The following is an 11853-nucleotide window of genomic DNA, read 5'->3' as shown; positions in this document are numbered from 1 at the left end:
TTAAGGCTAAAATGACAATGAACTCTGATCGCAATAAGAATTACAATGTCGTCAGAAACAGTTACCAAACTACCAGAATTGAACAGAATACCATCCCCCCCACACACCCCCTTTTTTTTTTTTTTTTTTTTTTTTCCCTGGTGAGTTATTGTACCTGGCTAATTTCTCCAACGGTAGTAAAACCGCGAATGTCCCTGCTAGTGACTTGTACTAAACTGAGGTGTGCACGTGTGAAAATTATTTGGCTGTTTAAGTCCTTGCCGTTTGCTGCTGCCTGGATGGAGGGAAGCCAGCGGAGCAGCCTGCCGGGGATGCCCGGGGCTGCCTGGAGCTCCCGGGCCGCTGGCAAGGCTGGCCGCCATATTTCACGTCCTCAACTCTGCAGAGCCTATTTGGTATAAATTTATGCTTATACCTCCCCCTCCAACCCCCAGCCCCCACCCCGGATTATTTCGGAACCTGAAATGCACCTCTGTAATTTACAATTCCTGGGCAAATCAGCATATCTCTAATTGGAAGTAAACAGGGTCAGGGGACAGAGTTACTTTGAAAGTGATATGTTGTTTAACTGACAAGGCGAAATTTTAGGTTTCAAGTTTGCATATTGCACTTTTACAGCTTTTGGTTCTTTTTTTTTTTTTTTTTTTTTTTTTTTTTTTTTTTTTCTCCTTTTTTTCCTTTTCTCTCTCTCTTTTTTTTTTTTTTTTTTTTTTTCTTTTTTTTTTTTTTTTTTCCTTTTCTTTTTTTTTTTTTGGTCAAGGGAAGACCTTTGTCAGGCAGACACGGTTTCTAACAGAGTGAGGGGCTTTCCTGAGCAGTACATTTTGTAGGTACTTACAGTTCTCTGGAAATAAGGCTGTAATCTGTGCAGCTCTAAACACACGAATGTAAACATTCATCTCAGAACAACTTCAGTAAGCAGATTTTTCATGACCATCGTAATTTCAGCAGAGCGGTTAAGTATGCAATGCACCTTTTGCAATTGGCAGCTTAAAGTGATGTGTGTGCATGTGTGTGTGCGTGTGCATGCAGGGGGGAAGGGTAACTCCACTGAAAGGCAATTGTTTACTCTTTCTAAATATATTTGGCTGCAGGTATTCTTAGACTAGGCCTCTTACAATGAGAGGAGAACTCCGGTGTGGATATAGTAAACAGAGCTGAAATCAGTTAGTGACTGCTTGGAATATTTGGAGACACGAGGGGTTGGGACAGGGCATCACAAAAGGCAGGAATTAAAAAACTGAAACCCAGGCAGTGGATTGCCAGCAGAAATGTTGACTTTGAGTCACACAGTAAACATCACATTGTTGCTTTGTTTTCCTTTTTTGATTTGTGATAAATTATTCTCCCGGGATTGATCGATGAGTGGAATCCTTAAAATTTAATTTGTGAATGATCTAGTATAAATAAAATGCTAATCCAAAGAAAGAAACCAGCAATTATTCATCCTAAACTCTACTGATTCAGCAACTCAATTATTATTGCCTTTCTCAAGCTACAAACTTTTCAGGCTGTTTTCAGAGTTGCTGTATCCGTCCTCCCCCCACAAGAAATACCTTCCCCCGTCCTCAGCTCTGCCTCCACCTCGGCCTCCAGCCTTTTTTTTTTTTTTTTTTTTTTTTTTTCCTCCTTCCTTTTCTTTTGCGGAGGTTGAGGGGGAGGGAGGGAGTGAAACAGTTAACCTCTTGAAGCGTATTTCCTCCAAATAAAAACAGTGATCTTACAAACGGAGAGGAAACCACGGATAACTCTGCAATAATTCAAAGTGTTTAGGAATCAGGATTTTTTTAAACAGTGTTTTTAATTGAAAATAAAGCTAAAGCATGCTTTTCAACAGTGCAAATTTCCATAATTTTGATTTACTGCTTCCATCATCACAATATATTATACCAGCATGTCTTACCAAGGGCTAGACTCTAGAAGTCTGCCTGTTCGACTATTTCGATATTAAGTGCAAATATAGATAATTGCCTCTGATTGTCACGTGCAGTAGAAATGTTTCTGCTACATAGAGAGGATGGCATGGCAGAAAAAAAACCCCACGACAGCAAATTTCAAGAGATGAGGATAGAACCGGGAAGTGTAACATGGTTGAATCGCCTGAGTTTTGTTGCCAAAAAGCTATGAATAACATGGTCTTCTCATTTTGTGTAATCATTCCACTTATGGCCTCTCATTTCACTTTCTGTGTTGTATTTACTGCTTTGCTATTTCCTCCAGCCAGCATGAGGGGCTGGACCATAAATTGTGCTGCTGGCCGGGCAAATATTTTAGTTGCTTTGCAAGTTTGTAAGGGGCATGTTCAGACCACAACTTAAGTATGACATTAGTGGATAACAGTAACCTTATTTAAGACCTCTGGGTGAAACAAAAAGGCTTCCCAATTGCAAAGAGTGGCTGTACAAGTAAAAAGACACCCTTTTACCAAAAATAGAATTCCACATTTATTTACTGGTTTCAAACGAGGCAGCTTTCCCAGCGCTGGGGTCACAGGCGGACCCCAGCCTTTTCCAAACCGGAAAAAAAGGAGTAAATGCAACTGCTCCTCAAAAAAGACACCCCTGCACCCGAAAACAAAGCTCCCAAAAAGTAGACTGCTGCCACATTGAATTATAGTGAACCCTTACTGTGCAACCATGTAACTTAACAAAGTTTAACTGAATTAACAGTTAGACTTCCATTTTCAAAATCTAGTGCATAAATTTAATGGCTCATTCTAATATTTATTATTCAACCTTTTGACATTTATTTGCAGCAGTTGAATTGAGGTACTGATGCATTTTTAGCATTTAAACAGTAAAGTGTTCCAGCTCTACCATAATAACTGAGTTTAACTTGAGTCTTTAGCCTGAAGTACTCTGTGGAATGTAACATAATAAAAAAAAAACAAAAACAAAAACAAAAACAAGAACAATGCAACAGAACAAACAAACAAAAAAAGCCCAAACCAACAAAAACAAAAACAAAAACCAAAAAACAAAACAACAACAAATAAAAAACCACCAAAACCCACCAAAACCCCAAAATAATGAAAAAATCCCCCACTGTTGTAATGGTAAATAAAATAGTAATCCGGTTTCTGTCTTCACAATGTGATCAAATAGGATTCCAAAAGTGTATAGCTTTAATGGGTTTGTACAAACCATGCTGCAGAGTTAAAAAAAAAAAAAAAAAAGAAAAAAGAAAAAAAAAAGAAAAAAAAAAGAAAGAAAAAAAGGTAAGAAAGTTAAAGGTTGTTCAAGAAAATATTTTCCAAACTACTTTATTAATTAAATTTCCTGAATTTGTGGCTAGGTGGAAGAGGTATTGCAGAACCGCCCAGCTGCCATTTCCATACAGGATGGGCCTTGTGAGGTGGTTGGGAATCCTTAGTGGTGTTTAAGGAATAAGCTGGCAACAAATCCCCATCATTGCCAATAATTAGTGATGGTGGACAGGGAAAATTTGCCATGAAATTAAATGGCCTTTTCACTGCTGATGCTACATTGCTGGCTACCCTTTTGCGTCTATTGTTAACTGTAAAATCATCCAGTGTTCCTTCATGTGTCTCGATTTTACCTGTAGGACGTGGGCTTCGAGCTGATTTCAAATTTGGTTTGACTGGAGGAGTCTGCAGTACAGGTCGCTTTCCCAAAACCAGTGTCCTGTAATTTTTTCTCACCCTTGCTCCAAATTTATACTCCCCATCCTCAGGTTTTGGAGTACCTAAAGTGCATGAGAGGACCTGACTCTGAGTCAGTGGGTTTAAGGAAGTGGTTTCTTTCTCAGTGCATGCAGAATCATCCTTGGCTGTTAATAAAGCGTCCTGGTTATTACTCTCAGTCACACCGTAAAACTCATCCTTAGTATCATTGCACTCACACTTTAGCTTATGTGTTGTAAGATCAGGCTCATACTCGTCGTTCGCACTGCTGTCCTCTATTTTGATTTTAATGCTGTGCAGGAATGGCAATGCCTTATTGCCTGTATCAGTGCACTGGAGCTCAGCTGCTGCTGCTGCCCCTGGAGAAGCAGCATCCTCCGCAGGATCAGTTTGTAAAGAGGGCAAATCCGTGGCAAATTCAATACAATGAGGGATTTTGGAATCTTTCTCTGAATTTGCTGCCGCTGATGAAGAATCATTATTTAAGAACCTAGCAGCTATTGTATTGTTATCTGCACGGTGTGTAGTAGTTGCTTGAAGGCATTTCCTTGCCTCTCTGAGTATTCTTTGTTGTGGAAATGCATTGTTTGTCTTTGGGCTAGGTGAAGAGGCCCCCTTTGCAACACAGTTAATTGTTAGGTCAGTACTCTTGGCATTATTGGAAAATTCAGAGTGGGGGAATGCGAGTTCGGATACCCTATCGTCTCTTATCTCCGCGAAGCAGCTCCCCAGGCCTCCGGAGCAGCGCAGGGCCGGGGCGGCGGGAGCCCAGCCGGGGCAGCCCCACTCCTCCGGCAGCTCCGGCTTGACTCCGCCGGGAGCGCCGCGGAGGGCGGGCAGCCCGCCGGGCTCCGCCGGGGCCGGGGGCCGGGAGGCGGCGGCGGCCGCCAGATGGTACAAGAAGTTGGCGTGGACCACGCCGGGCGGGCTGCAAAAGCTGGTGCGCCTGAAGCGGATGCTCTGCACCGAAACCTGGCTGGAGACCGAGCTGGAGTCGGAGTCCGAGGTGCTGTCCTCCTCCTCCTCCTCTTCCTCCTCCTCTTCCTCCTCCTCCTCCTCCTCCTCCGAGCTGCCCTCGCTGGAGTCCGAGGCGCCGCTGCCCTCCTCGTCCTCCTCGTCCTCGTCCTCCTCCTCCGAGCTGCCCTCGCTGGAGCTGGAGAGGCTGGAGCCGCAGTCCGAGTCGTGGGCGGCGCGGCCCGAGCAGCAGCTGGACTCCGAGTCGCTGCTGCCGCTCTCGGGGAAGGCGGGCGGCCCGAAGCCGCGGGGCAGAGGCAGCGGCAGCCGCGGGGCGCCGCGGGGCCGGCAGGGCCGGGGCAGGGCCAGGGGCCGGCGGGCGCCGCCGGGGGGGCCCAGCGTGACGGCGGCGGCGGCCGCCCCGTGGCGGCGGCGGCGGCAGCGGGCGGGCAGGGGCGGGGGACCGGCGGGCGGGAGCCGGGGCCGCGCCGCGGCGGCGAGCGGGCGGCGGGAGCGCGGGGGCACGCAGCCGCCCGCCGCCGGCGCCGTTTCATAGTTTACGGGGGATTTGCAAGGCGCCCGAGCGATTTCTGGGTAGCTGTGGCCAGTGTATTTACTAAAAATGTGAGGTAGATGAGCGGCCGGTAGCAAGGCTGTGTCCCCCGGGCGCAGAGCTTTCCTCCGGACGGGCAGCAGCGGCCGAGGAGAGTCGCTCAGACCCAGCCAAAGTTTGTTCTCCTTCCAGAAGCCGGAGAAGGGGTCGGCGGGAGCGAGCTCCGGCCGCAGGTCGGTGGCAGACAGCGCCCGGCTCAGTTTCCTCCGTTTCGTTTTAAGAACCCGTTCGGTTTTGCAGGAGGTGTATAGGGCTTCCACGTCCTCTCTGGAGATCAGGGTGCATTTGGCGGCGTGGAAAGCGATGGAGTTGATGGCTTTGAGTTTCCTCAACTCCTCCAAGTCGCAGTGATGCTTTTTTACTTTTAAATGATCCATTCGCTTGTGCACCGTAGTTCGCGGGATGTTTTTGAGCAGGTCTGTAAAAACCTGGGAGAGTGCAAACATTTGCTTTCCTTTAATGATGAGGTAGCCGAGCCTCACGCCATCCACCTCTTCAAAACCCGACTTCAGGTCTCCCATTTCGTGAATTAAATTATTCCCAGCATTTGCAGAGAGAGAGAGAGATGAAAAAAAAAAAAAAAAAAAAAAAGGAAAAAAAAAAAAAAAAGCCACACACACACAATCCTCAGCCAGATGCTGTATTTGTCTCAAGGCATCCTGCTAATAAAATATAACAAAGGCTGTTATTCCTGGTGAATGAAGTGCCAAACTTTAGACAAAATTAAAAAAAATAAATTAAAAAATACCGTGAGACTACAATCAATATATAATCTTAAAAATCAGGTTTGCCAAAGTGTTTCTCTAAGTTGCTGCTGAAGATCAGTACCTGTTCCCTTTCATTCCCTGCTTTTCCATTGGAAACTATGATAATGGAATGTGAAGGGAGGAAGAGAAAAGAAATGCAGCTGCTATTCCCGCCGCTGCTTTAGCTACAAATAAAATGACAGAGTGAAGTGAGCTCGTCCGGAGACACCTTCATCAATTAATTCCCCTAAAGCCAACGCTGATTGGACACTCCTGACAGGTGATGCAATAAAAATTGATATTCCACCCCTTCCCCCAAAAAATCTCCCACTAATTAGCATACCCTTATACTGCCACCTCCCCTCCCAAAGTAAATAATACAGTTAGTATATAAATCTTTCTATTAAACAATCCGAGCTCAAACACACTCAGCCCTCTCAGACTTCCTCGTCGCTAGCTTCGGAGGAAGGATTTTTGTGCTTTTTCCCTCTATCGTTCCGTATATTTTCAGCCCGTTTTGGACAAACGTTGTTCTTTTGTGCATGCCGCGAATTTAAAGGACATAAGTCTGATCGTAGCGATGGAAAATCCTTCGGTAACGTAGTCGGTTTAAACTAGCGTTTTCTTCTGCATTGTGTGGAAAATGAAGCTTAGCGAAAACGTGCAGAACAGCCTGGTATTTCCCCTTCCGAGGCTCCAAAGTTAAATGTTCGGTTGTTAACGAGAGGGAGTACTTACATTTTCGAGTTTTTCTTGATTTTCCTCTTCTGCTTAATTAGCTTTTTATAGCCGGGTACTAAGGTTATTTTTGCTGTCTGAATATCACGGGTTCTCGCACCGTGATACTACAACACTTTTAACTGAAATTCTGCCTGTAATATTGCAGGAGGGGGGAGGAGGACGTGAGCTCACGTCAGACCCATAACAAAGCATAGATAAGCCAGAAATGTATACACTTTTCACGATTAACCGTGCTGGATCACGAGCTGGAATGTCCTATAGTCCCAGAGCCCACGTCAGGATTCCTGCGTGCTGATTGCTTCCAGCAGAGAAAGGAGAACGTAAAATATCCAAGGTGCTTCCAGGAGCCTTTACGTAATAACACAAAAGTGCTGGAACACACAATGTACGATACAGCATCGGGCTAGGATGCCTCTGGCTCGCAGTTTGCATATTCCGCTTGGAGTAGCCCTGCCGAAGCTTTTTGATGCTCCATTTATAGCAGCCCCTTAAAATCAATTTGAAGAAGCAGCATGAAGGTTTAACCTCTTCTTAGGAACGTTAAATTATTCGAGTGTCAGGAACGAGGATTTCGCAAATGTTGCGATAGCTGCATGCCTCTCCCTTGTCACGTTAAAGTGATGCTTGCGGTTTGCACGTTAGGCGCTGCGAAAAAAAAAAATCACCAATCTCTGCCTTGCATCCAGTGTTCCGCTGGATACAAACACCAGCACTTTTATGTATCACTGCACATCCAGAATTAGACACATCCGCGAGATTAATGAGACATCTCATACTGCTGTGACTTGGCAAAAAAATCGACGGAGGAAAAAAAAAAAAATCTTCAATCTCAAACGTCAATATCCACTCCGCGTGCTGGCAATATGGTGCGTGGAGTTCGTGTTACTCCGTCAGGTACAGCTAAAAGAAAGCGCATAATCACTCTGTGAAAACGCCGTTTTGCATGCCAAGGCGAAATGCAGGCAAGCCCCCAATTTCACAGGAATTCGAGAGAGAAGTGGGAATTTGCAGAAGTGCATCCGGGAATGGAGGAAGTCTATTCAAGGGAGCCTCTAACTCGGAGGGCTGAGATTTGAAAAGTCAGCCCTGGACTACTGTTGCTCTCAGCGCAGATGTAATCGCCGCTGTTCAACTTAATCCATGTGTGTGCGGACCGCGATGCCTAGCTCTTCCTCTGAAACCCAGGGATAGTATTCCCATCCGAGAAAGCAGAGCTACAGCAAATTACATTTTGTCCTTCGAATTAGAAAAGGATCATTGAGTGGATCTCGTGATATTTCAGCCTTTAAACGTAACCGAGAGGCAGCAGTGAACAATGCCTCGGCACAGCTCAGACCATCGGCGGAGTTCTCCTTCCTTCCCTCTCCTCGCATCTGGATCCCTCAGCCTTGCCTTTCTCCTGCTCGCTCGTGTGAGAGGCAAAAAAAAAGCAAAGTTTCGAGAGAAAACAGCTGCTGGCGCTAAAAAGAAATGATCGTGGTCTTTCTAGAGCTAGAGACAATAAGGTCGTTTAAAAATTCCTCCTGATGTACTTATATGCTGGAACACCCCCACCCCCTCCCTACTGCTCTCCTCCCCCTGCTTTAAGGTTAAGGCTATGGAGTCAACAGTAAAGGAACAGTAAACTCCGAGAAAGCTGCTCAGAAGACGTTACCCAAAACCCCGATGGGCTGAAAAGTCCTTTATTTGTCAGGTAGTTCAGCTGGGTCGGATTCCCGTGTAAATCCACGTGTGAGTTCGCACGCAGGGAGCCACGGGCACACAGACCCACAGACCCACACCCACGCGCTGCCGGTGATAGCCTGGCAGTGGATTCGGAAACTATTTTAAAAATGTCTTTTTTTTTTTTTTTTCTCCCTTTTTTTTTTCTTTTTTTCTTTTTTTTTTTCCCCTTTTTTTTTTTTTTAAATTCCAGTGCTACAAAACGTTTAAAACTAGAGACGGCTTTTTGGCAAACCTCAGGTTCCTGAAAGGTGCGGCCATGAGCACCGAGGTCGAGGCAGCGCCAGATGTCGGCAGGGAGAAACCCACGAGAAGTCTTGGGAAATGTCAGGCGCCCAACCTACACATCCCCACAGTATACTTACACACACTTTCGGTTGCATATCTTTCTCTGCATCTCACACAAGAGAGCTTTGTTTCTTTACTTCTCCATCATTTGGTTTGGTTCTTTTTGTGTGCGTGTGTGCGTGCTTTCCCTTGGCCATCGGCACACGTTGTGTATCCGGGGTCGTCTTCAAGCAGGCTGGGGGAGATCCTGACAAACAGCCGTCAGAGGCCCCTTGCACACGCACACGCACATTAAAGGCAGGGGACTTGAAAATGGATTTGCACGCACACAGGGGATTGCGATCAATAGCCACCAACATTTATGGCTTAGATTGTTAATGTGAAAGCTGGTCAAAAGAATGAAAATGAAAAATTAAAGGTGTCTGGTGTCAATTACATGAAAAGTTATACCATAATTTACTTACTGGGATGTATGCCTGCGTGTTCATGTGTCCGTGTGCATGTGTGTGCAGACCCAGATGTACATGTAGCTATCTCTCAAAAGAAAGGGAGTTTCTTTGTTAATTTTGTGGACTGTGTCACCCTTGCTGGTGATCAAAGATGAACATGATTAAAGGAATGGATGATTGTCTCACATTTCTTAAGATAAGGACGCCCAGAGATGCCCGGTTTTGCCAAACATATACACATGCAACTACAGAGAGTTGTGTGTATGGGCGCACACACACACAGAGGCGATCAATCAAATGTGCTCCTTTTCACATTGAGTAGCGTGCAATCTGCAATCTACACTCTATAGCCAGTAGTATTTCAGTCTTAAAACTGTCTGGCCAAAGGATAAACCTCATTAGGAAAGAAAGAGCAAAATAATATTTGTAATACTTCGCTGTAGACCTACTCCCATTTGTTGAAAATAATATATTTTTATTTTTGTAAACTTGCGTTTAAATATATATGCTCACAGGGAACTGCTTGGCCATGTCATTCCAGAAAGAAAACGTGTGTAACATTTAAAATACTCCTTTTACGTGATGTTTTGATTTATTTTCATAGTATGATTATGTTTAAATACCAGTGCAATTTAGCCTGACCTCTTCCTTCTGCAATGTAGTAATGCACACACCATTTACAGTCTTTTAAACGTTTCATTGGGAAATGCAACAGCAATGTCCACCACCGGTTGTACTAATGGGGAGAATTCTGAAAATCTTCAGGAAAACCTAAGGGTCATGTGCGTTTTCACACTAAGATTGCCACATTATTAGAGTATTATTATTTATTATTATTTGTTCATGCTGGCTATGTCTTCAGGTATTGACAAGTATTAAATAAACCTTTCGCTTTCACGATGCTGTGCAGAAATACGTATTTCACATGAAAACTTGATTTCTAACACTACACCCTGCTTCTAGTTACTGTTGGGCATATTTTGCTCAAGGAGGACACAGATAGAAAGCAGCTAGAGGCTATCACAAAGAGTCCAGTAACGTAAATATAATAGGGTCAAAGAATAGCATAATAGGATCCTTCTGCTATTTTAAAGTCAGCCAAATGTGACTGTAGTAACTAAAATTTGCCATAAATTCTAGTCAGACAATATATCAGAATGTATAACTAAATCTCCTAAAAGTGTGGGACAAAGAAATACCAGCCATGAGTCTGGGGAAAAAAAAATCATAATCGGGCTAACACTCTTATGCCTAGAAGTTTCGGGCTTGTTTTTACCTTTTTTTTTTTTTTTTTTTTTTTTTTTTTTTCCTCCAGAGATGCAATGCAGAGTTCTAAGTGCTTTTTAAGCTTGTGGGGGTTTTGTTTTTTTTCATGGAGGCTGGAGCGTTTTCTGCACACTAGAATTTTGTGCAATTTATAATCACTATGGGCTAAGACTATTCCTTGAATTTAATACTCATGGTAGTTTTAAAATACTTTTTAGCAGGAGTTTCTGGACACATACTACATGCCATGTTGTTTACTGACCCATAATCAAAATGCAGTGACCTTCTACCCTTTTTTTGCCCCTTGACCCATGCTGAATTCAATGCAGCCTTTATAAATTTGCAAATCCTTGGACGTAAAGGGGATTTGGTGAGGCTTTGTTCTGAAAGGATCCTAAAAGTTTGCATTTTTAATTAGACAAAGGTAAAGCAACAAACATTGGGAAACAAGAGCCTCTCCTGCACATAGGTGATCATTCTTAATTTCTGTGGTGGGAAACTACATTTTAAAAAACGTACCCTGCAAACTGAAAAGCAGTTGCAAACGAAGGAGATCAGGAGGTTATGAATTGCACCAAATTAGCAATGTGGTACAAATCACTTTCATGACGTAAGGGATAGCCAGGCCTCAATCTTCCGGCGCTCCTCATCTCCAAGGACCGTGTGGATCCTGGTGACCCGGGGAGAGGGGCGAACCAGCGATTTGATCTGGAGCTACAGGCCATTCCCTTATCTCCTTTGCTATCAGTCAGTTTAAAGGACACCGTAATTATGATGGTGATAAAACAATGCCCGCTTATGTGTGCTGAATAAATAAAGAATGTTTACAGCCCCAGAATGTTTCAATTCCAATTAAACGCTATCAAAGAAAAGCCCCTTTTGCTCCCTCCTCGCTCCCTCCCTCTCCCCCACGACTCCCTATTTACCTTGTTGGTTGTAATATGGCCCTATGAAATAAACCGGTCTTCCAGTTTGCCATTAAGGCCGCATCGGGATGAGGGGGAGGAGGAGAGGGGGTGTGAGACAACACGCACTCCCGGTCCCACAATTACTTAGGGTCGCCTATATCCTCTTTTTTAAAATTTATTTTACTATTATTTGTTTATTTTTCAATTGGCAAAGGCGTGATGATGCAGGGGGAAAAGGCACTTAAAGATCCTGCTCCAACCACCGGCCGAGGGAGTTGAGCTAAATTAATCCAGCGCCCTTGGGCACTGGAGGAGGGGACTGTCCCCCCCAGCCCGGCTGCCACCCCGCCGGGGCCTCGGGGAGCGGGGTCTCCCCACCACTCCTCTTCCCTCTGCCGCAGGGAGCCTTGGAAACGGGAGCCTGGAAATGCTTCCCACTCACTAAGACACAAGGATCATTTCAAATATTCATTGTATCAGCAAATCTCCTCGTAATCAGATTAAAGCAAGGTTTGGGGGGGAA

The 11853-nt window shown here is 44.7% G+C and overlaps 1 protein-coding gene across 1 annotated transcript; it reads right to left on the bottom strand.

The window, feature by feature from the left end:
* Nucleotides 1-1318: 1318 nt before the first annotated feature.
* Nucleotides 1319-9604, bottom strand: SKIDA1 (SKI/DACH domain containing 1). Its single transcript, XM_083884774.1, has one exon. The coding sequence runs from the start codon at nt 5729-5731 to the stop codon at nt 3266-3268; it is 2466 nt and encodes an 821-aa protein (XP_083740900.1). The 5' UTR covers nt 5732-9604; the 3' UTR covers nt 1319-3265.
* Between the last annotated feature and the right edge of the window lie 2249 nt (nt 9605-11853).

This window comes from Zosterops lateralis (assembly GCF_965231275.1).
Source record: "Zosterops lateralis genome assembly, chromosome: 1".
NCBI classification, from domain to species: Eukaryota; Metazoa; Chordata; class Aves; order Passeriformes; family Zosteropidae; genus Zosterops; species Zosterops lateralis.
Note: the sequence above shows the minus strand (reverse complement) of the source record. Positions and strands in the feature narration are given on the sequence as shown.